This window comes from Alnus glutinosa, chromosome 2 (genome assembly GCF_958979055.1).
Source record: "Alnus glutinosa chromosome 2, dhAlnGlut1.1, whole genome shotgun sequence".
Classification (NCBI taxonomy): domain Eukaryota; kingdom Viridiplantae; phylum Streptophyta; class Magnoliopsida; order Fagales; family Betulaceae; genus Alnus; species Alnus glutinosa.
Window position 1 is genome coordinate 37,884,469 of NC_084887.1, and position 25,932 is coordinate 37,910,400.

The 25,932-nt window shown below is 36.0% G+C and overlaps 2 protein-coding genes and 1 pseudogene across 4 annotated transcripts; 1 reads left to right on the forward strand and 2 right to left on the reverse strand.

The window, feature by feature from the left end:
- Nucleotides 1-1,772: 1,772 nt before the first annotated feature.
- LOC133859998 (uncharacterized) lies at nt 1,773-9,172 on the forward strand. Of its 3 annotated transcripts, none has more exons than XM_062295613.1 (9): nt 1,776-2,063; nt 2,580-3,380; nt 4,050-5,293; nt 5,672-5,951; nt 6,089-6,313; nt 6,918-7,091; nt 7,983-8,177; nt 8,275-8,388; nt 8,599-9,172. In XM_062295613.1, the coding sequence occupies exons 2-9, from the start codon at nt 2,667-2,669 to the stop codon at nt 8,932-8,934; spliced, it is 3,282 nt and encodes a 1,093-aa protein (XP_062151597.1). In that variant the 5' UTR covers nt 1,776-2,063; nt 2,580-2,666; the 3' UTR covers nt 8,935-9,172. The 3 variants fall into 3 exon arrangements, with proteins under 3 accessions (XP_062151598.1, XP_062151597.1, XP_062151596.1); XM_062295612.1 differs by having other exon boundaries at nt 2,585-3,380; XM_062295614.1 differs by lacking the exon at nt 6,918-7,091 and having other exon boundaries at nt 1,773-2,063; nt 2,585-3,380.
- Nucleotides 9,173-12,976: 3,804 nt separating this feature from the next.
- On the reverse strand, nt 12,977-14,326 carry LOC133860604 (UPF0481 protein At3g47200-like; annotated as a pseudogene).
- Nucleotides 14,327-23,178: 8,852 nt separating this feature from the next.
- On the reverse strand, nt 23,179-25,547 carry LOC133861383 (UPF0481 protein At3g47200-like). Its single transcript, XM_062297167.1, has 3 exons — nt 25,498-25,547; nt 25,161-25,264; nt 23,179-24,831 (listed from the first exon to the last, which is right to left on the reverse strand). Exon 3 carries the CDS (start codon nt 24,793-24,795, stop codon nt 23,359-23,361), a length of 1,437 nt encoding a protein of 478 aa, XP_062153151.1. The 5' UTR covers nt 24,796-24,831; nt 25,161-25,264; nt 25,498-25,547; the 3' UTR covers nt 23,179-23,358.
- Between the last annotated feature and the right edge of the window lie 385 nt (nt 25,548-25,932).

The following is a 25,932-nucleotide window of genomic DNA, read 5'->3' on the forward strand; positions in this document are numbered from 1 at the left end:
ATTAAATTGATATTTATATAAGGATAAATGTCAATTTTTATCATTATTTGATCAAACATGGATCATTAATTTCATTTTTATACTCTTGCAAGAGTTTGTATATATTCTTAATTCAGATAATTCTATGTTAGTGAATACTGAAATAATAAAATATGAACAAATTTATTAAAAATAATAACAATTTTTTTTTTTTTTTTTGAAAAAATTATTGTAAAACATTTTTGTAGGATCTTGATGAACGTTGAATGAATAGCGTGGGCTGAAAAATAAAAAATAAAAAACGAATGAATGGCGTGGGCTAGACTATCCCGGGGCGGCGGGGCGTGGAGTTGTGTCGGTTCAAATACAGCTAGCCAGCTAGCCAAGCAAGAAAGGGACTTGCAAGGGACCCACTAGACTCTGTAGTCTAATCCCCACGCGCTCTCAAAGGGTCCGAGTCATTGATGAGTAATGGCTACCCTTCTTGAGTTTTACTTTTCCACACTTTCATAACAAATTCTTCATTTTACTCGGTTGTCCGTTGATCTTGGTAAAGAAATTTAAGCCTATGATACCTAAAATTGCCCCATACAAGTTAATCAAAGTTTATAGAGGTAGCAGGGTCCTGCAGTTTGTTGCTTGAAGGCCTTAGCGTCGTGAGTCGTGACAAGTGATATCATAGTCAAACATGGATCAAAATGTTAGGTCAATTAAGTTGTGGCTAGTGAAAAGAATACGTAAGCAAGCGCCTTTAAAGAGGCTCCACGGAGATGGTTCGAGTCAAGCAAAACCAAAAGCATTCATCGAAAAAGAAATTGTTTGTGAACCAGTGCTTTTTCTCAGCCTTTGGATCAATAAATGTAGTATCATATGTTACTTTACTTTTTTAATCTAAGTATTAGTCGGGAGTGTTACGTCAGTTTTAAATCACAATTCATTTTAATATTAAGAATGTCAAAAATTGATCGATAAAAATAAGTATTTTCCAATTATAATTTAATAAAAAAAATTCATTCATTGAAAACTCACAAAATATTTGTAACCCAGTTCCTTGAGGGACCGATGTATTTCGATGACTATTTTCTCCATCTTGCAAGAGCCCCGTTGCTAGTCCGGTCATTTGAAAAATTGTTTTAACAAACACAAAACACTTAACACTTAAAACTATTTTTTCACATTTATGTCACATAAGATCACGTTTTTCAACCAAACACAAAAGAGTAATGCTATACATCTCATTTTTATCCTACAAAAGTATTCCACAAAAATAGCATGTGAGTTCCAACCAACCCTTAAATTTTGTTTAAAAAATACAAAGACCGATCAAATGGTTAGTTATATCATCTTTGTGAAATAAATGTAAAATAAAAACGTGATATATAACATTACGCAAAATAAAAAGTATCCTCTAAAACACATTAACAAACATTCGGATATTATTTTAATAATTTTTTTTTTGTTTTCCAATTTACATAATCCTCTCCTTGTTGTTATGGTGATATACAAGCATTCCTCGTCATAGCCTTGCTTGCCAAAGAAAAAGCACTATATAGTAAATAGGCTTTAAGACCTTTGTGTTATTTCTTGTGTGTGATAGTGAGAGGCCCATTGGGTTTGGTGAGAGCACCAACTCAGTGGTTCGACCCTCAGTTGGTCAACAACCGACGGTTACCGGGACAGTGGTCAACACAACCCGTAATCGCGCGTGCGAAAAATCCTCGCCTCAAGCCTTCAATAGCTTTTTCTATATAACTTGATCAAGTGAAAAGCATTTCCGCCAAGGCATCTCCACCATCCAACGTCACAAACGACATGGACCAACCATTCACGACGCCGTTTTGACTTGTCGGCGTCATCCATTGCCCTGGCAGAATCATCTCCACTTTTTTTTTTAACCATATTTTTGCTTCTCTTTTCTATTTTTATAATCAAAGGCATTCTCGATTCTCTTCACTCACAGCTCCTTTGCCTCTCAGAATCTCTCTCTCTCTTTCTCAATCAACAATGCTGAACCATCCGATACAAAACGAGTCGTTTTCTCTCTCATACACACTTCTCCGATTTTTCGGCTACTAGCTTTACTGGTAACTTTTCTATGTCATGGTGAAATGGTGTGAACTACTTTTGGCTTCAATTAATTTTGGTTGATGTATTATCTGGATCTGATGCTTGTAAAGCAATTCCTGAAAATTGCTCAGTGGCTGATCATTTTGCTCTGACTCCAATGCTGTTATTGCTAAGCTTTGTGCTTATGAATTTGTGATTTTTGAGCTCATTTTTGTTTAATTTGTGTTTCATTTACTGAGCTGAAAGTTTAGAGGACATTTTTATTTTTATTTATTTTTTATTTATTTAGCTTCTATGCTCCGCTTCTTCATTTTGAAGTTCATTGGATCAAAATCTTTATAATTACGTGGCTTAATAGAATGAAAACCAAGAATGGGTTTTTGTTTTTTTAATAGTTAAGCAATTGGAAGAACAACTCGTGAAGAGAGCTTGTTTTTATTCATATTCTGCTATTAATGTGTAGAATGCAGTGTTTTTCGTTACTAACTCTTCTGAGTAAAATACTTATGGTTTTCTATGTTTTGCTTGTGAAGTGTAGGACTCTTAGGTGCTTGTGGCTATACATAGCTAAGCCCATTGGAGTGGAACTATAACTAGGAATTAATCCACTTTCTGCAAGCATGGTTCTAGGATTGAGAGCAAAGAACAGGCAAAGTGCCTCTGTCCAAATCAATTATTTAATCCATGTTCAGGAGATTAAGCCTTGGCCCCCATCACAGTCACTTAGATCCCTCCGTTCTGTGTTGATTCAATGGGAAAATGGCGAACGGAAATCTGGGTCTACCAACCTTGTCGTACCGTCACTTGGGTCAGTTGTTGGTGAGGGAAAGATTGAGTTCAATGAGTCTTTTAGGCTACCGGTGACTTTGTTGAGGGACACGTCTGTCAAAGGTGGGGATGCCGATGCATTCCAGAAGAATTGCTTAGAGTTTAACTTGTATGAGACTAGGAGGGACAAGACTGTGAAGGGCCAGGTGTTGGCTAGTGCCATCATAGATTTGGCGGATTATGGTGTTGTGAAAGAGGCCTTAAGCATTAGTGCTCCAATGAACTGCAAGAGGAGCTATGGGAACACGAATCAACCGGTTTTGTTTATCGAAATTCAGCCTTTTGCTAAGGGCCGCACTAGTTCCTCATCAAGGGACAACCAAGCAAAAGGGGAGTTGCTGGATGATAATGGTGGTGGATCTGTTTCTGCCTTGATGAATGAAGAGTATGCTGAGGAAGCTGAGATTGCATCTTTAACAGATGATGATGTTTCATCGCACTCATCTCAGACGGTTTCTTTTACTTCTCCTGACTCTAACGGGGGTTTACCTCCTCAACATGAAGAGGTACTCTTTGCTTTTTTTTTTTTTTTTTCTTCTGTTCTCTTTTGATTGCTAGTCTGTATCTACATTCTTCTATTGCTGGAGAGATTCATATTCTCTTGCCTTGTTCGTGGATAGTATGTCTAATTTGCTATATATTACATACGTGCTTTGAACATGCCTTTGGGAAAAGGTGTTCTGCTACTAAAGAGATTCATATTCTTTAGCCTTATACGCAGATAGCATGTATAATATGCTATATGTTAGATAGGTGGTTTGAACATGCCTTTGGGAAAAAGGCATACACAGCATCTGATTTTAAATTGTTTGATACATCATTAGTTAGGTAGATTGATTTTTTATTTTTATTTTTTTTTATAAGAATTATGGCACAAGGTTTAGGAAAAATGCTATAGGACAGACTCAGTAATTTGCCTGTGTTTACACAGCTTGTATTGGGGGGCCGAACACGAAGAACATACGTGTATAGATCAGTTTTTTGTTTCTAATTTAATATTTTTACACATCTGCCTGTAGATCACCATGCTGTTGGTCAAGGGCTTGATACTATGGTCAGCATCATAGGTGAAACTATATATTTATATATACATATATACTCACACACATACTCTTTTTTGGTGATAAATTACTAATGATGTTGCATGTAATATAATAATTGGAACTGAATTCCAGAATGGACCTGACATGGTGACTCTTAGCATTAGAGGAGGTAACAAGGAACACGCCTTAGCTTCGAAACCAAAGCTTGAAAAACCAAATACGATGCCACATATTGGATCACATGAGAGTCTAAAGAGAAGCTCATCTTGCTCATCATCGATAGACTTATCCTCTGATCTGGGAAGCCCCGTAAATGGTCCTAATTCTACATTGAACTTTCCTAACTCTAGTTCAATGTCAACCTTACAAAATATTGCTTCCCATGGTGTTCACTCTTCCTCCTCATCCTTGGCGTTTGAAAATCCAGAGGAAGATTCTGATGCCAGCATTAGAAGCAATGATCAACTGCAGTTTCAGGAAGTTCATAAAAAGGTTACGAATAGCACAACTGCAGTTTCAGGCGATGGTCAGCAGAACATCAAGGAAATATCCAACAGTCTTGTAGCATCCCCAGACAATCATTCCGGGGTGGTTGAGAAACGGGACTCCAGTAAGCCCAGCGGTTCTCAAGTTAAGGGAAAAAATGATGGGAAAGGTTGGGAAATCGGCAGTGATGAGCAGGAGGAGACTGAAACCAGTGATAATATCTATGATAGTTCTATGGAAGACAAAGATGGAAAGGATCCACAAGAAAACGGGGATGAAAGACAAAACTTGGATGAGAAAAGGCATTCTACAGAAGATAAAGCATTAGGTATCCTAGATGCTACAAGAGTACAAGCATCTTTGGAAAGCGATACATTTTCTTTAAGCTGGGGAAATCTTGGAATGAAGAGCAATATCCTTAAAAGTGACAGATTAAAGAATGTGAAGTCTGTTAGGTCATCAACAGACTTAGCTAGGACCAATGGATTGCTCAGTGGTAATCAGCAAACAGAAATAAAGGAAGCTGGTGTTCTGGGAGATGCACAGTATGTTGCCCGAAACCTCAGAAGCAGTGAAAGAAAAGAAGCTAAAGTTTTTCCGAAGGATACCAGAAGTGCCCTTTTAGACAGCAAAATCCAGCACTTGGAAAACAGAATAAAGATGCTTGAGGGAGAGTTGAGAGAAGCTGCTGCTGTTGAGGCTGCTCTTTATTCAGTAGTCGCTGAGCATGGAAGTTCCATGGGTAAGGTCCATGCTCCAGCTCGGCGCCTTTTGAGGCTGTATCTTCATGCTTGTCGAGAAAGTTCTCTATCAAGGAGGGCATCTGCAGCTAGAAGTGCGGTTTCAGGACTAGTTTTGGTAGCGAAAGCATGTGGAAATGACGTTCCAAGGTATATGTAAACCACATTATTTTATGATTTTCTTTAATGGTTAGCTGATTAAGGATATCGGAACTACCTACTTTATGAAGAGAACTAGTTCATTGCAAGCACCTTGATAAACCATAGACTTTAGGGGTGGGAACCACCCATAGATGGTCTTATCCACGAGATCTAAATTGAAGCTGGATGCATTGTACTATTGATGCAATAAAAATATAATAGTAGCAAGCAAAAGATGACATAGCAGAAGCGTCAGATATTTGCTTGAGAGACTCAACTTGTGCACACATCTTGTGTATGAAATTTTATTTTATCTATTATGTGTTGAAGTAAGTTTTGTGTGGTTCTCATATGAACTCATTTTCTTTTCCTATCCTCTGATTACAGGTTGACGTTTTGGTTGTCAAATTCTGTTGTCTTGAGAACAATTGTAAGCCAAGCCAATGGGGACCTGAAGCTACCACTCTCTGCTGGAAATTGTATAGAAAGGAATGGTGGGGGAAAGGTAAATAACAAGGTATCAACTTCATTAAAATGGAAAGCATCTTCTCCTGGCCGAAAAGAGGCATTGTATGGAGGTTGGGAGAACCCACATGTGTTTACATCTGCATTAGAAAATTTAGAAGGTTGGATCTTCTCCCGCATTGTAGAGTCTATCTGGTGGCAGGTCACTCCTCAATTCTTGTTCTTCCTTTTGTCTTCAATTTTTGAATTTCCCTGTAAGTGTTTTATGGCAAAACTAGGTTCTAGGGCATCAATTTTCATAGTTGCCTGACCTGATTTAGTTTACTGTTTTATTTCCAGACTCTGACTCCACATATGCAGTCTGCTGCTGCAACAGCATTTAACAAAGGTATGGGTTCCAGCTCAAAGAAAAACTACGGAAGGTTATCTTGTTCTGATGATCAAGAACAAGGGAGTGTTTCGTTAGACCTTTGGAAGAAGGCTTTCAGGGATGCGGGCGAAAGACTTTGTCCAGTCCGAGCCGGAGGGCATGAGTGTGGCTGCTTGCCTATGCTGGCTAGATTGGTAAATCTTTACACTTGACTTTCCCATAGTAAGATCAACTTTATTTTTCGGCAGGTGCCTGTGTCTTAACATGTAAAGAAGCCGACACTGTATAATTTTGTGAATTTCATAAAAAACAATTTAAAATTAAAAGAAAGAAAGAAAGAAAGAAAATATCAGTGTAGACAATAGTAACTGAGTGATTTATTTTCAATAGATGCTGATGCTATAAATCTCTGTGCGGCAAATTGAAATTTGATATCAATGAACAGAAAATGGCTGTTTTAAAGTCTGTTGATGAGATTGCAAGATAGCTGCTTTAAAGTTCCTAATGCACGTAGGCAACCTGAATTAATTATGTATGTACTACTTTTAAATGCATTTCCTACCTCTCTCTAGCAAAGCTTGGTATACTGCTGCACATAAGTTTTGGTCTAAATTAAATGACATGTTTTAGTGAATATGAAATATTCCTTATATAACACAGCCAAAAGAAACAAATAAAAGGTCAATACATTGATCTGTCCCTTTGAATTTCTGATTATGTTTTCCTTGGAAAATTTTAATTTTAATTTTCTTTTTCTTTTAAAAAAATCTGACATTACAATGCATCTTTATGGTCTAGATAATGGAGCAATGCTTGGCTAGATTAGATGTGGCTATGCTCAATGCTATTCTTCGTGAATCTGCTGATGAGATCCCTACAGATCCTGTATCTGACCCCATCAGTGATTCAAAGGTTCTTCCAATTCCAGCTGGGAAATCAAGCTTTGGGGCTGGTGCACAACTGAAAAATGCGGTAAACCTTGGAAATTGTACTTTCTGAGGCTAATGTAGAGCAGATCATAATGATAGATGTTCTTGATCCTCTCAATTAAGTCTGCCAAGTTACTACTATTTCCTGGAATTGTAGGATCACCTTTCATGTTTTTTTTTTTCTTTTAGTATATTGATTTTTTTTCCTAAGTAAAAGGGTAGGAGAGGGTGACTGGAGTGGCTTCCCTACTTGCGCGTGACCATAATAGTACCTACCCGCTGGGAACAATGACAGGAGGGGCCTAGATGGGGAGACTGCAAGCGTTCCCTCAAGTCTGTTCAGCCATAGCCTGATCCAGCTTTACCAAAGGCACTAATGGACACCTACTCGGTGGTTTTTCTCTTTTACCACCGAGGGTGATGGTCTAGTGGCACTTGGTTTGTCCCAAGTGTTTTGGTGGGTGGTAGGGTCCTGGGGTCGAATACCGAATTGGGAAGCACGTGGGATTTTAGTATATTGATTTAAAGATGTTCATCTATATATTCTGAAAATGTGTTACATTTGGCTTGTCTTTAAATGGTGAATGCCAACATCTTATCCGAAAGATGAAGTCTTTTAGGCATGACATTGACCCATGCATTGCGTGTTTTTTGTATGAGAGGATATAGACTGGACTATTTCTGATTCTTTCTAATATCGGTCAACATCATACCAAATCAGATGATTATTTGCAGTTCGAGATGCATGAAAATTGGATTCTGATTATATTGAACCTGCAGTATTCCTAAATAACGCCTGATATCTTAGAATGCACCCTAAAATTTTGTTGAATTGTAATGGCAATGTGAAGTTTTCTAATGCTACGTTCTAAGCGAATATAGTTCTTGTTGCCCTAATCCACATTTTTCTCCATTTGTGTTTTGTGAATCTCAGATTGGAAACTGGTCTAGATGGCTGACTGACTTATTTGGTATGGACGATGATGACCCACTTGAAGATGTAAATAACCATGCCGACAATGATGAGAGAGATGATACATCATTCAAGTCTTTCCATCTCCTTAATGCATTGAGTGATCTCATGATGCTTCCAAAGGACATGCTTTTGAGTAAATCCATCAGGAAAGAGGTTCAATGCTGGAACTTAAACCATACATTTAGTCTCTGATCTGCATGGTTAATATTTGTAGTTGTTATTTTATGGTATCTTACTTCCACTTTTGAAGGTATGCCCTGCATTTGGTGCACCAATGATCAAGAGGATTCTCGACTATTTTGTTCCAGACGAGTTTTGTCCGGACCCAATTCCAGATGTTGTGCTTGAAGCGCTGAACTCTGAGGTCAATTAATTGAATCTGCATTTTTTTAGCCCCTTGTGTGTTGATGATGAGAATAATTGATACATGCTTGCTAGTTTTACCTTTTGGGAAATAGGTCTGGCACAGTCTGGACCAAAAATCTCTACCATGGTGTTATACGGCATTCTTGCATTACTATTGCGTACAAGAATTAGCCTGATGAGCCTATATTCTTGCTATTGCTTTATGTAGGATCTTGAGGCTGGGGAGGAGTCCCTGACGAACTTCCCATGCACTGCAGCTCCTATAGTCTATTCACCACCTTTGGCAGCTTCAGTTGCAAATATTATTGGAGAGGGTGGAAGCCAACCTCACCTGAGAAGAAGTGGGTCCTCTGTCCTTAGGAAATCGTACACCAGTGATGATGAGCTTGATGAATTGAATTCGCCCTTGGCTTCGATATTTACCGACGGTTCCCATTCTTCAGCAGTTCCAACTAGGCCCAGCTGGAAATCAAAGGAAAATGGCAATCAAAATGCTGTGAGATATGAACTCCTTCGCAATGTATGGATGAATAGCGTGGAGTAGCTCAATATATATATCTCAGGTATATATGTACAATATGTCTCTCTTTTTTTTTTTCTTTTTTTTTTTTTTTAAATGTGGAGTTCTTAGTTCTTACTCCGGTTTTGGTTTCAGTCTTCTTTACTTCTCTGTACAAAAAAGGCAATGTTACTAAAACAACTCAAACTTTTAAACTGTAGAAGTGTACCTTTGATATCAGTGATTGAATCTAATAAGGTATTGGGTATGGGTAAATACATCATTACGTTATTGTTTCTTTTTCTTTTGCTGGAACCAAAATGCTTTTTGAACAAGGGCTTTGCTTCCCTATCTTCCTGAGGGGAAGGGGGAAAAAGACAAAAAGGAGTGTTTTAAATCGGATGGATTGGAATTGATGTGATATAAATGTAAAATTGTTTGTGTTTTGAGTTTTTGAGTTGTTAATATATTTGTAGATCACAAAACAAAAGACATAAAATAAAGACAAAACAAACATGGCCGATGTCTCCAAGACAAACAAACTCAAGAAGCATTGAAGAAATGTTATTGAAGAAATGCTTTTGGGTATATATATATATTGACGCCGGAACAGAATAGCGATTATTCTGTAGGCTAATCAGTAAGTAATTTGCAAGGAAGAAACAAGAAATTCACCCCAAAACAGAGATAAAAACTCTGAAATTTGATAATTCATCAATAATAATGAACTGTCGGAAAAAGGCCCACAAGCCGGGCTAATATAGCTGAAAATTCGACCTTTAGGATTTTACCAAAAATAGCAAAACCCTAATAAAATCTCCTAAGACTTGAAATAAATACAAATAAGCATATTATGAAAATATTTGGTGCCAAAGAATTACCATATTAGGGAAACTATAATAACTATAATATTACTTAACGACTACGTAAATATAATTATGGGAATTCTTTAAAAGATGAATCAAGAGATTTGTGATAGTCTCTTCTTTCCTTCTTGGTCTTTCCCTTGATGGATGTTGACAATTGGTAGAGAATATCTTCTAAATCACAACTTGCTAAAGGTCTCTTCTTTCCTTCTTGAGTAGTTGACCATTTCCTTTCTTGCTTAAATCAAGCCAATCACATCGCCACATCATAGACCAATTAATTCTATAGTTGCGTCTGATTTCCTCCTGCATCATATATATATATTATTGCAATAATATCAAAGCAAATTTTTATTCAGGTAGAGAAATGTTATATACCACATTTCTATCTTACAATGTTGATGTGACAGTCTCAACTAACATCTCTATTTTTTTTTTTTTTTAATTTTTTATAATTTTAACAAAGACTAATCCAAAAGTTGGTTGAGACTGCATTAGCATTATGAGATAAAAGTGTAGTTTCTAACATTACTCATTAAGATATATGAAGGTTTCTCTTAACAATTACCAGAACTAGATGAATGTCGCTATCGGAGGAAGCCGGTTAATTAGTCCATGGTCTTGGGCTTTTGGGAGCGGAAACAAACAAAGTTTTACTCCAACTACACTAGAGAATTTTTTTATTTTTTATTTTTTTTAAACTTAAGTTTTAAAAATTATCATGTATCATTTAGCATTAAAGAAAATCACATATTTTTTTAATAGAATTTCTTCCAACTCTTTTGATGTTAGCACGCTGGCTTCATACGAGACCCACACATTGGATCGGAGTTAACATGTCCGTTTAAAAAAAAAAAAAAAAAAACTGTAACAAGTAAAGTCGACTGACCGAGAGAGAGAGATCGGGATCCGGCGAGAGAGAGAGAGAGAGAGAGAGAGAATCAGAGAGCTAGACAGCAAGAGAGAAAAGAGCTAGAGAGAGTTTTTAGGAATTTCAAATTTTAGGAGAATATTCCAGACCACTACTAAAACTAAGCCCGTCCTCCAGCTAATGGTACTGTTACATTTGGGGTGTACCTGCGTGCATGAGTGTTTTTTACCGTGAGTCCCAAAACGTGCTTTTTTATGTAGCTTCAAAGCCTCGCCTGAATTAATTGATTTTTCTAAAGCTTTGCAACCTCACCTGACATCATTCAACTCTACAGTAACACATTTTTTGAGTTACTAAAGCAACCTTGTTATAACAGAACTCAAGGAATTAAGAAGGTAGCATTCTGAAACACACCGCATATACATCACTGTGCACCGGTCGTGGTTCAGCTATCTTAAAGTTAAAAAAATACACTCTCACTTCCATTTTTTTTTTTACGTATATTTTTTTTAAAGTCATCACTAAATTTAGGGTTAAATATGTTTAAAGTATCTGAGTTTTGAAAACTTATTTTTTAGTACCTGAGTTTCAATTTATTTTTGTAATTTTTTATATTGTGACATGTGTCAACCTCTAGGAGTTGACACGTGGCAAACCGTTAGTTTTTGGACGAAAAATTTGACTGAGGTACCAATTTAATCTTTTTCCAAAACGGAGGTACCATATGTGAAGTGAATTGAAACTCAGGTACTAAAAAATAAAATTTCCAAAACTCAAGTACTAAAAACGTATTTAACCCTTAAATTTAAGATGTATCACTTTTAGATTTGAGATATGCTCCCTTGCATTCTTTGGTTCATCTCTTTTACAAATCAATCATCGAATTTGTAGGACTCGCATGTGAGTCTCACAAATCTAATGGTTATTTGTAAAAAAAATTGTACCGGCCGTTACAGACAACATATGGACCAAAGATGTAAACAAAAAAAGTATTTCTCTTTAAATTTTTTTCAAATTGTGATTTTATGCTAACTTGCTTATAAACTTGGTGCTACTTTCCCTATGGCTTTTGTTTTTGGATATTTTAGTTTAATTCTCTGTATATATAGGTTGCTACATAGAAATTTTTTGTAAAGTTTTCTGAGGATTAATCTTTGTTTAGTTTGCTGAAGGTTGCTTTTGACGTTGTGCTTTCTTATGCTCCGTTTATTTCGGCGTAAAATGATTTTCAAAAAATGATTTCGATATTTTTCGATGTTTGGTGGGGGCGAAAATAACAATTAACCGTAAAATGATTTTCATTTGACCAAAAATGCTTAGTAAATTTTGTAAAATGGTTTACGCTTTTTAAAAGCGTAAACCATTTTCTCCAGACGACAGACACATTCAACCCTCTTTAAATGATGCAGTCGACCTTCACACTCAAGCAGTCGACTATCACCGAAAACTTGTTGGTGCCGGAATCCTGCCAATGTCGGAATCCGGCAACATCCGACCGCCATCGCCGGATTCCGAAGGGCCAGATTCCGGCCAGAATTTGGCTAGATCTGGCAAAATCCGGCCGATGTCCGGCCAATACAGTAGGAATCTGATTGTATTTGGCCGAAATCTAGCTTGTCGGAATCCCATGACGGCGACCAGACATTGCCGGATTCTGGCGGTGGTTGCCGGATATCGTTTTTCGCCATAGGACATTTTTCCGTACGCGCCAAATGCCGGAAAATATTTTTCGTGAAAATTGATTTCATCAAAAATATTTTACGACGAAAATAATTTTATGTCTAAACAAACGGAGCATTAGTAGTTTGTTTCGATTATTTGCAGTTGTTGTAAAGTTGCTGAGCAACTTGTGGTCGATCTACTGGAGTTTTACACTTTCTGGAGAGAACTGTGTAATTCTTTCTGTGGAATGAAAAATGTTATTCGATCATCTAAAACAAAAAAAAACATTAGAACACATACTCCAAAGCAAATAACAGCCCTTTCTTTTTCATAATTGACATTGGAAATGATATTAGAGAGACCAATATTATACAACAACTCAAACCCAAAACTCTTAAGAATATATATATATATATATATATATGTATATATCACATTAGAATGCTATTTCAAACTAAATACAAAAAACACCTCTAAAATCAGGGACGGAAGAGAGGGCGGGTATAGGCCATGCCCCATTTCTAAGAATAAAGAATTTTTAAGGTAAAAATAAAAAATAAAAATTATAAGGTTAAAAAAAAAAAAATAGCTTATTGATCAAAACAACAAAATTTTTTGACCCTTAATCCCTGCATACCCATAATATATAGTTTCTCCCATAATATATACTTTCTCGCTCAGTCCCCGCCTAAAATTCCTTAACAAAGAGAGCCAGAGTTTGTAAGAAAGTAAGGATCAAAAGGATAACAGCTGCCAATGTCGAAAGAACAGACCACGGGGTGTTGAAATATTTGTGCACAAGCATGGCACGCCATCCGGGCCAGTGGCGTTGGCAATGACTATGCACTTGCTCGCAAAGGTTTGCATAACAGAATTCCCCGACGGCAGTATTATTGTAAAGCTTGTTGAAGAAGATAGTGGCAGCCTCTGGATCAATCCAATTACGGATGATCTCCTCATCGCAAAGTATCTCCAAGTCCTTTGTAGTATTTATGAGGTTGTCTAAAAGTACGGCATAGGCCGGAAGTGAATCTGGTTTTGCAACCTGGGTAACACTGCTCAAAACTAATTTCCAGAACACCGTCAGCAAATTTTATGTCCAGGATGCTTTTAGACGTACCACTCCTTCTGAATATGATTCCAGCTTCTTTGAGATGTGTAGCCGAAGGCATGAGTTCCCATGGAATTGTGCTTTCTTCCCCAGTACTAAATTTTCTGTCCAAGATGCTTTTAGACGTACCACTCTTTCTGAATTTGATTCCAGCTTGTGTAGCAGAAGGGATGTGTTTCTGGGTTGATGTGCTTTCTTTCTGATCTTTCCCAATGGATGAAACCAACCATTTTCTAATCAGGTCAAGAATATGCTTGATGTCTTTGGCTACAGTGCTCCGTAAGAGGAGGCATGGAGGACAAGAAATTGTAACCAAAAAATTCGATGACAAGTTGAACTAGGGGTTTCGCGTCGTAGGGACGCTTGGTCACGTTGAACAACTGCTCAAGTACGATCCAGGGTACTTGGTTTTCTAGCAATGCCAAGTCATGGCTTAGAAATGAGGAGATACAAGCCATGGTGGTAACAGGATCATCTTTTTGTACAGGCTTCTCGCAGTCAAACTTGCGGAACAGCTCAATAAGGAAACAACCATCGATCACCAAAATTTTTACAAATTCATCTGAGCTGTAACTGATTGGTTCGGCATAACATGCACGAGCCTCTTCTTCCACGGCCTCGATGGATTTGATAATGTCTCCAAGCTTTGTCTCTGAATAACGAGACAAAAGAACTCTCAAATAAGTGGCTTTAATCTTTTCCATGGCTTTCAAGTTTGGATTGCCATGGTGGAAATGCCCAAAAGAAAATGCACGAGGAATATAAGCTTTTTCATTTTGACTTTTGAGTGTGATCGATGGGAGTTCTGAAGATACAAGCCTCAAGTGACATGAATAAATCATCGTCGGACATTGCATCTCTTATCGAAGATTCCAAGGATTTGATTTCAATAGTAACACTGTCTTCTTCTCTGTTGACCACACCCATATTTGATTCCTAAATAATCAAAAATGAAGAAAGAGACAATATTGTAAGAGATTTCCTTGCTTTTGAAAGAAAAAAAAGAAAAGAAAAGAAGTTGGTAATACTTACAAATTACAAGTTAAGGACAAATTAGGGCCTTGGTTGAAAGTTGAAACTGTAGTAGCTAGCTAGCTGCATGTGTCGTCGTGACTCGTGAGTAGTACGTGCTTAAATATATGTTATGATGCCGCGTTTAGAGGGGCTATTAATTGCTAACTTGTGAGACTGGGTCTTCAACTGCAGCCCTAACACTGAGTCAAGTGTACGTAGCCCTAACGACACTGAGTCATTGACAATTAATTAACCAAGGTCAGCAATGTTGGATTAATTTGTCTTTTGAGAAAATTTCAACCAAATATTTCGTTTTCCCCAGAATTATGAATTTAATGAATCCATTATGCAGGGTTCATAATACAGGAATATATCAATTCCATTCTCACAAAGTATGGTTCATAAATCATAATGATCCTAAAGAAATTAATATCTAAAAATTCATTTTCTCTCTCCTTGCACTTTCTTTCTCTTCTTTTTTTTTTTTAAAAAAAAAAAATTATAAATTATTACTTATCTTAAAAGTTTAAGTGAATAAAAATATGAGAATTTAATTATTTAATTAATATTTTGATATATAGATTATTCCTCTCTCGATTCCCCCCCCCCCCCCCCCCCCCCCCCCCCAAAAGAAAGAAAAAAAAACCATTCCCTAAAAATGTACAGAACGGCTTGCCAAGTAGAAATGCGATAAGTCGAATAAATCACATGATGCTACTATTGTTACCTTAAATAATGCAGTAGGAATTGACACGTATAATTTTTTGAAACCACAAATTTAAAATTGTCATAAACTCTGAATTAAACACTTGTTTATAAACATTTTTTTTTTTTGAAAGGTTGTTTATAAACATTGAGGACATTTGATTGATCTTTAAGCTACTACTACTCTTACGATTCAAAAAGGATGTAACAAATAAGCCCCAAACCTAGCTAGTCAAGAGCGTACTTTCCCGCTTGACATTTGGTTGTTAAACATATTCCTTCACTTAACACTGGGTCGTCAAGCATATTGCCGTACCTAATTCTGGGTCGTTAATTAAGTGTAGGGATGTCAAAAAGGGTTGATACAACCCGTTTAGATAAAAGGGCCAGACCTTTCGACCTACTTAAATAATGGGTTGACACGACACTATCCGTTTGACCTGTTTATTAAATGGGTCAAACGGGTCATGTCGGATTGACACGACGGCACGAACCGTTTGACCCATTATATAATAAAATCTATAAAAATAAAAATAAAAACACAAATTTAAACTAAAAAAAAAATCATATTATTTCACAGTTGAAATATGAAACATTGAGTTGTTTTATTGTTTACTTGTTCTGGTTCAACTTCTAAGTTCGAAAACTTGAAATAAAGAAAAAACTCCGCTAATTTTTTTTAGTCTTTGCATTTTTTGTTTAAGCTCTAACTCAATAAAAGAAAAAGACTTGTTTTGTTTTTTGTGAGATTTTTTTAGTTTAATCTTTACTCTTTAGGTAGTGAGAGAAAAAGAGAGGTAACATGATTATTTAGATTTAATTTTTAATGTTGAAAAAAAAGGTTTAAGTATACGGGTCAAACAGGTTGACCCTGTAATGACCCTAGCTTTTATTAAACGGGTCTAACGGGTCAACCATTTTATGACCCGAATCCTTTGAAGTTTAACCCTAACCATTTAATTTTGTGTTGGGTTCTCGGGCCGTGTAAAAAATTGACAGCCCTAATTAAGCGTTATATGTATAAACTTGTTCATATTTTATTAATTGATTGTATAATTTTGAATAATAAATTAATAAAATTTGTTATTTTGGTTTATTTAAATTTTTATTTTCTTAAAATCAGAAAACCAAAAAAGCTTAATCGAGCCGAGTAGTCGACTTGGATACCTATAAAGTCTTGAGCCGAGCTCAATCATACGAGCTTCGAAAACTCAAATCGTGTTCAAGCAAAATATTGATTTCGCCGAGCCGAGCCCGAACAACTAAAACTCAACTCGGCTAAGCTCATTTACGGCTCTAGCCTATACTGACCAGATCATGAGTCACACGTGTGTTGGGCTCATGACTCATGTTGACATAGTTTAGGAGAAAAAGACAGCTTTGGAGGTCTTTAACCCTGATGGTTGTGTGGCCTCAAACTGAAACTGCAGCATTCAAAGTAGAATTGAGAATGAGACTTTTCACTTAAAAAAAAAAGAAAAGAGAATGGGACTTTTCCTCGTTGCTTTCTTCAGAATAAGGTCATGATCATGTCATTGTGCTATATATATATATATATATATATATATATATATATATATGTACTATATATCTAGTGCACATGAAAGGATTGGTGTGCTGACCGATTGGAATTAACGCTCGGAATGCATGCAAAGATTCCATGTAAAAAATTTTAATAAAGACATCGCTAAAAACTAAGATCGATCAACGGTTGAAAGGTTGTCTTTCGAATCCTTCACTTTTAATCGACTCTTTTTATTGGTCCAAATATACACGTTGATACAGTTAATTGCACCATTAAAGCCCGGTCTGCTACACCTGCATAAACAACTAGAAAAGAAAGATACGGGTGACTCACCGGAGGGGAGATGGTGGGAAACCTCTTATGCCTAGCTATATCAGTAGCTAGGGTAATTTTGTTGTGAAGACAATAAGCTAAGAGAGTTTTTTTTTTTTTTTTGGGAGTGAAGCTAAGAGAGTTAAGGGTGTATTAATTGATTGCATAGTACCTTATACTTAGGGTTAGTTTTACTTTACCTCCTTTTTATAGAGCTATCTCCCATATGGCAGCTGTGCCAAATCTGGCAAGGATCAGAGGGCTGATCTTCTCTCTCAAGATCTTGGACTCCGATTCGTCCATCACATGTATCATTAATGGCGGAAGAACCAATCTAAAATAGTAGGATTGTATTTGAACCGAGTCGGATTAAGTATTGAATGTTTAAATTTGACTCATTTAATTTTATTTCAATCACAAGCCGAGCTCGAACTTATCACCAAGCTAGATATCTTGTTCAAGCTTGGCTCGTTTAATTTTATTTTGAACACAAGTTGAACTCGATCTTATCACAAGCTGTTCAATTAACTTATTCATTTCTTATATAAAGTAAATATCATGATTGTTTACATTTCCGTAAATCTATAGTAATCAATTAATTAATTAAGTATTGTTAAAATTTTATCATTTGAATTCATTAAATAAATTAACTTAATTCTTAAATAATATAATCTCGAGTTTATATGTATGTATATAAATTCATTATGCACATATACAAATTACGCGCGTGCATATACACACATATAACCACACATACTCACAAACATACTTATGTATATACAAATCTATAAAATTAAATTCACAACAATAATTCAAGTTATATCTATCATAGTAGGAAGATAATTAATTTTTACTTAAGACGTTCTTAATTATTACAAAATTAAAATAATACAATTTTTTTTTTTTTTTTTTTGTAAAAATAAAGTTATTTTATACAAACTTATCCGAGCCGAGCTGAGATTATACGAGTATGCCTCGTTTAATATTCGAATATATTATTGTGTTCACGAACGACTCATTTATTATTTGAACCGAGATCGAATCGAGTTTAATTGAACTGAATTGAGCCAAGTTCACGAATGGCTGAACTCATCTTACACCCCTAAATAGTAGTATAGTATAAAACAGTTATTATTGATGTCTTCTTTTTCTTCTTCTTCTTTTCGGTATTTATTATAATGCGAATTCATATAAGTAGTAAAAATAGTTTTTTTTTTTTTTGTTGCTCATAACAGATCGAGTCCACAATATTAATTATATATCCTTTGAAAAGGTTCGAGTTGACGGATAAATTGATGTTCACCATTCATATACCTGGTGGGACAACATTTGTTATAGGAAATGCAACTTGGTGGCTTGCTACAATGACAGAGAATATAGACAGAAATTTCTTACAAACTGTTTGTAAGAAATTTTATATAAATCAGCTTTTAATAGTGACATGTATCCCTTATATGTAAGAAACACATATTTTTGTTTTAATTGCATATACTTTTCACATATTTTTTTAATAATTTAAATAACACATGTCGATTTTAGAGATTGGTTTATATAAGAAATTTGTGTCTAGGGAATACATACTCGCAATTATGCTTCCTTTGCCGTTTTTTATGGTTGGCGAAAGAAAGGTCTTCGATGACCTTACGGAATGTATTAAGAACCTCATTTTGGTAAGTGTAACTTAACTGTGTATTTGTCAGTCGAGAAATGCTACACTTAAAAAAGAAAAAAAAAAGAAAAAGAAAAAGAAAAATTCATATTTGCTCTCCAATGATATGTCATTTGAGAGAAAATTTTAGGGAATTGTAGCATTTTTCTTTTGGGTAAGAGTAATTTTAGAGACTATCTTTTTATCTTCTTAAAATTGACATGACTTTTAAAATCATTATTAGATCAAAATTTAATAGTGGTTCATCTCAAATCTACTAGTAATTTTAAAAGTCACTTTAATTTTAGAGGATTACAAAAAAAAAAAAAAAAAAAAAAAAAAAAAAAAATATTCTATAAAATATTTTACTTGTGTTTAATATTTTCAAATTGTTGAAGACCTCATGGCAAAGTCATATTGTCGTCATCGTTGCTACTTACACAACAAGTATTTTAAGAAATTCAAAGATAAGGAGGAAGCGATTTTTTACCCCCAAATGGTGGTCCTGCAGAGGATAATGACTAGAAAGAGATTTGCGAGATGTTCTTCAAATTCTAAATTTGAGGTAAAAACATAATTTACTTATGTAAATTTTTTTTTTTCATTTGTTTCGGCGTAAAATGATTTCTGGAAAATAATTTTGGCATTTTTCGGTGTTTGATAGGGACGAAAATAATGGTCAACGAAAATAATTTTCAATTTGACCATAAAAGCTTCTTTAATTTTTGGAAAACGATTTACGATTTTTTAAACCGTAAATCGTTTTTCGAAATGAAACTCTTTGTTTTTACACGCATATTTATATTTCTTATGCAATTTTTTTTTTTATCATTCTTATTTATCTTAATTTTCTTATAAAAAGTAAATAACATACAATATTATTTTAATATATTTTTTTCAATGTAAGAAATATATTCATTAACCCGAATAATCTTTTGAGAAATTACAACCTAATTTTTTTCACCAAAATCATGAATTTAATAAAGCCATCATATTCGAAAAAAAAAATCAGATATTACCCTGAAAATCAGCACCTCGAATATTGGGCAATCTTTTGTGTAATTGTCTCATTCACAATGATCCTAATAAAAATTAAGATATTAATTAAATATACCATTTCTTCGTTTTGATCCATTGCACAAGTTTGGTTTCTCGGTTTCCCCTGCTCCTTCCCTATGTGGCTATGTTTTAGCCTTATTATATTACCCAAGGGTTTTTCGGTTTCTTAAAAGGCAAATTGTTATTAAGCAAAGGAATGAAAAAAAAGAAGAAGACATTTTTAATTTGTATAATATAATGGACATACAGACCAGTGCTCTTTCTCTGTTTCTCATCTCTCACCAGAACTAGATCACACACATACAAACATTGCAGGGAACTTGGCAAAACAAGAGACTAAAACGCCAAAATTTTAAAACTGAATGGAATATTATTCCGCATTCAAAAGCTTCAATACTCGCAAAAAATGTAAAGCTTAAGAAACACTCCCCCCCCTCCCCCCCCTCCCAACCATTCCTAAAAATGTACATAACGGCTTGCCAAATAGAAATGAGATAAGTCGAATAAATCACGTGATGCTACCATATATTGTTACCTTAAATATTGCAGTAGAAATTGACACGCATAATTTTTTGAAACCACAAATTTAAAATCGTCATGAACTATGAATTAAACAGTTGTTTATAAACATTAAGCACATTTGATTGATCTTTAAGCTACTATTACCCTTACAATCCAAAAAGGATGTAACAAATAAGCCCCAAACCTAGCTCGTCAAGCGCGTACTCTCTCACTTGATATTTGGTTGTTAAACTTATTCTCCCACCTGACATTGGCCAGGTCGTCAAGTGTATTGCCCTACCTAATACTGGGTCGTTAAGCGTTATTTGTATAAACTTGTTCATATTTGATTAATTGATTGTATAATTTTGAATAATAAATTACTAAAATTTGTTATTTTGGTTTATTTAAATTTTTATTTTCTTAAAATCAGAAAACCAAAAAAGCTTACTCGAGCTAAGTAGTCGACTCGGGTACCTATCGGGTCTTGAGCCGAGCTCGGACAAGCCTCGATTGAAAACTCTGCTCATGTTCAAGCAAGGTATTGATTTTGCCAAACTAGCCGAGCCCAAACAACCAAAACTCAATTCGGCCAAGCTCATTTACGGCCCAAGCCTATACTGACCAGTAGGGGTGGGCATGGGGCGGGGTGGGGCGGGTTTCGGCATTTTTTGGCCCCGCCCCGCACCTTTGCGGGTTGGAAATTTCCAACCCGCAAACCACACTTAATAAAGAGGAACCGTGCGGTGCGGTTCACTGCGGGGTGGGTTTGTGCGGGGCGGGGATTGCGGGGCGGGGCGGGGCGGGTATTTTGAGTGGCATTTACGTAATTTTGATTTTATTTTGTAAAAAATAAAAAATTCAAAAAAAATACTAGTTTTTTAAATAAAAAATTAAATTCATATTTCCATTCAAGAATATTTTCCATGGATTAGCCTTTTAAACTAAAAGCCCTATTAATTATAAGATAAAATTCTAAGAAACATGATTTTTATTTTCTCCCATCAACAAAGCATAATGAAAAATGACAAGAATAAAAAGTTATAATATTTTACTATTCTATGTCATCAATTTTCTTGTCTTTTCCAGAAGTAATGAAACGATTATTTCAAATAACAATACAATAAAAATGTGTACACTTTAACATCCCATAAAATTGAACCATAAAAATTGTATTTTTCACACAATGAAATGAGTCCACTAGTTAATAAACAACTAAACATGAAAAAATATAACAGTCAATTAGTTAGTAAACATGCAAAAATATAAAAGTGAACCAAAACAATTTAAAACAAAAGGAATGAGTGAATGAATAGACGATAAGGTTTTCTTTCTTTCCCTTTTTTTTTTTTTTTTTTTTTTATCCTTTTTGGGGGGCGGGGCGGGGCGGGGCGGGGACCCGCGTTTTTTAAAAGTCTAAACCCGCAACCCGCAACCCGCCCCGCATAAATTTCTCAAATTAGGATTCTAACCCGCAAAAAATTTCAAAAATCCGGTCTTCTGCGGGGCGGGGTGGGGCGGGTGCTGCGGGTTTTGCACACCCCTACTGACCAGGATCACGTGTGTTGACATATAGCTAGTTTAGGAGAAAAAGACAGATGGCTCAAAAACCCCGATGGTTGTGCGTCCTTTCTAGAACCCTAGCTACAGCCATTACCCCACCCATTCCCTCAAACTGCAGCATTCAAAGTAGAATTGAGAATGGGACTTTTCCTCGTTGCTTTCTTCAGGATAATCATGTCATTGTGCTATATATATATATGTACTATCTAGTGCAAATGAAAGGATTGTTGTACGTACGTGCTGACCGATTGGAATGAACGCTCGGAATGCATGCAAAGATTCCATGAAAAAATTTGTAATAAAGTCATCGCTAAAAACTAAAATTCTTATAGAAAAAGATCAACGGTTGAAAGGTTGTCTTCGAGTCCTTCGTACTTTTAATCAACTCATTTTATTGGTCCAAATATACACGTTCATACAGTTAATTGCATCATTAAATTAAGCCCGGTCTGCTACACCTGCATAAATTAACAACCAGAAAGAAAGAACCGGGGTGACTCACCGGAGGGGAGATGGTGGGAAACCCTCTGTTGCCTAAACTGGTGGGTGGCTGACCCAACCAGTGCCATTGAACCGGAGGTGGCCGCAGCCACTCCTAGAACTCCTCGGGGGTCCCCCCAAGGCGTTTCGAGAGTGGTGCGACTATTCCTGGCCCTCCACAATGGCTGGTCGACCAACCATTTTGAGGTTTAGTTCTTTTTCTTTTTTGAAAAATGCAGTCTTTACTTCAAGGAATAGCTATTCATCTTCGTAAGGAAATAGTTATTCCAATGGAAATAATTATTCCATGGAATAGATTCCTACCAAATTAATTAAAGAATAGCGATTCCTATAGAATAATTATTCCATTTCATGGGCCTATTCTGTGACCTAAACGGGCATAAATTATTGTACGACCAAATACCAGACATGATATATACATGTCAATGTTGTTAGAATATATATATTTTCTTGGGTCGGAATATCAATAGGAAGGGTTTATAAAAGAGAATAAAAGTAAGCAAATGAGCTAGCTTTTCGGTGTAGGCCTGTAGGGAATGGTTCTTATGCTTGAAACAATATGTATTTAAGAAATAATTTGAAATAAGAAATAGAGCAGAGTTTTGGGAAGAGACCAAAACTCTCTTTTACATGGCTTTGGGTTAACTTTTATAATAGTCTGCCCTCAACTTTTCACTGTCGGTTTCTCCACGATGATGATTTTTAGGGTGATTTATCAAACGGTTCTTCACATTCTCTCGTGCCTTATATTTGAGATTTGGGGCTCGTGAAGCAATTATAAAGACTGCTCAGGTGGCACGAAAAGGGCCAAGTGGCGTGAGAACGAGAGAGAATCCTTTGTTTCAACTGTTTGGCTAACCCAGATTAGTGGGTTGTTTTTTTGGTTATGTGAGCTATTAAGACAATGCTGATAGAACCCAAGGATGTGCTCGGGAGAAAGAAAAAAAAAAATGAAAGGTGAAGTGACTGATTTCACATTATTGAACCCAAGCCTACATGAAGTTGAAACCAAGCCAAAATCAGCAATGGATAAAGATGAGGACTAACAATAGTTCCAAAAAAAAACTTAAAACTTTTTGCCACATTTATATTACATATATAGAACACTTTCTTGATAAAAAAAAAAAAAAACTATTTTTTTATGGTGTAGAAAGTTTGTAAGAAGGTAAGGATCAATAGGACGAGAGCGGCCAATGTCGAAAGAACAGACCATGGAGTGTTAAAATAATTGTGCACAAGCACTGCACGCCATCTAGGCCATTGGCGTCGGCAATGACTATGCACTTGCTCACAAAGGTTTGCATAACAGAATTCCCCGACGACAGTATTATTGTAAAGCTTGTTGAAGAAGATCGTGGCAGCCTCTGGATCCATCCAATTACGGATGATCCCCTTATCGCAAAGTATCTCCAAATCCTTTGTGGTATTTATGAGGTTGTCTAAAAGTACGGCATAGGAAGTGAATCTGGTTTCGCAACCTGGGTAACACTGCTCATAACTAATCAGATTTCGGAATAAGGTTTCTGTCGTATCATGAATTAGCAATGAAGGGATTTCCAGAACACCGTCAACAAATTTTATGTCCAGGATGCTTTTAGACGTACCACTCCTGAATTTGATTCCAGCTTCTTTGAGACGTGTAGCCGAAGGCATGAGTTCCCATGGAATATTTGTGCTTTCTTCCCCATTAAATTTTATCTCTACCATGCTTAGAGATGGACTCCTTCTGAATTTGATTCCAGCTTCTATGAGATGTATAGCAGAAGTGATGTGTTTCTCTTTTTTTTTTTTTTGGATGACAGAAGGGATGTGTTTCTGGGTAGATGTGCTTTCTTTCAGATCTTCCCCAACCGATGAAACCAACCATTTTCTAAGCAGGTCAAGAATATGCTTGATGTCTTGGCTAGAGTGGACCGTAAGAGGCGGCAAGGAGGACAAGAAATTGTGACCAAAAAATTCCATGACAAGTTGAATTAGGGGCTTCCTGTCGTGGCGGCCAAAGGTGACTTTGAACAACTGCTCAAGTACGATCCAGGGTACTTGGTTTTCTAGCAAGGCCAAGTCATGGCTTAGAAATGAAGATACACAAGCCATGGCGATAACAGGGTCATTTTTTTCTTTAAGCTCGTCGCAATTAAACTTGCGGAACAGCTCAATAAGGAAACAACCATCGATCACCAAAATTTTTACAAATTCATCTGAGCTGTAACTAATTGGTTCAGCATAACATGCACGAGCCTTTTTTTCCACGGCCTTGATGGATTTGATAATTTCTCCAAGACCTGTTGTTAAACAAACACGAGGCAAAAGATCTCGCAAATAGTTAGCTTTAATCTTTTCCATGGCTTTCAAATTTGGATTGCCGTGGTGGAAAGGCCCAAAAGAAAATGCACGAGGGATATAAGCTTTTTCATTTTGACTTCTAAGTGTTGCGGGAGTTCTGAAGATACAAGCCTCATGAGGCGACGACATGAATAAATTATCGTCGGTCATTGCATCCCATATCGAAGATTCCAAGGATTTGATTTCAAGAGTAACACTATCTTCTCTGTTCACATGATCAGTCATATTTGATTCTTTTTCTTGTTCCTTTTTTGCCTGATCCTGATAATGTTTATTCAGAAATAAAATCAAAAATTAAGAAAGGAAGAAAGAAGGTAAGAGATTTGTATCTTTAGGCACGTGCAATTCTCTTCAAACAGAATAGATAGAAAAGAAAAAGTCACATTGATAAGAATAGGAGCGTTACATTCGTTCAAGAAAGAGTAATACTGTAACTGTTAAAATAAGGTTTTCAAAGTTCATGCATGGTAACAGATGTAGCATTGTCCAAAGCTGATGACATATATTCCGAAAGAGGTAGTATATATAAAGTAGTTCAAACGGACTCAAATAAAGGCGAAAGTATGTAAGCATTAAATTAACATATATACCAGTAACTATTTATCCGGCTCCACCACTAGCTCAGTAGCTCTCAGAATTTGGTTTTTGGTTCCTACAGTAGTTTGCTGCTTGCGCGCGCTCGATCAACAATATCCTGCAAGAAAAGTTGATATATATAATTAAACCCATCAGAGAAATTTACTTGCACTTGCGACTTCTACTCAAGAAATCCAACCCCTCTACAACTTTAATGCGAAGATGGCTGCTGTGATCAAACTAATTAACCATTGAACACGCGCTCATACTGTACGTGTGTGTATATATGTCCATGCATGGCAAACACAGAGCTAGTAAACTATGATTGAGCAAGAAGTTGCTGCTACTTACAATAACAATACGTCGACAAATTAAGGACTTGTTTGAAAGATCGATGAAACTGTACCTGTGTCGTCGTGAGCAATCCTTGCTTAAATATATGTTATGATCGATGCCGCGTTTAGAGGTTGACTTGCTAAGTTGGAGATCGATCCACGCGCGGGGTATTCTCCACTGAAATTGCTTGCTACTTTCGCGAGTAGGAAGGTTAATTATTACACGATTATTCTAATATTCTTGGACAAACATGTCACGGAGGTTAGATATATTATTAATTAAATAATTAAATTAATTATTTTTTATTGACTTAAATTTTTATAATAATTGATGATTTAATATGGTATCAGAACAAAAGGTCTCGAATATTGTCTTTGTCATTCACCTCTCATTTCTATTAAATATTTCATTTGCTGAATCTGTTACGAACTTGAGTTCGTAATGACCCTA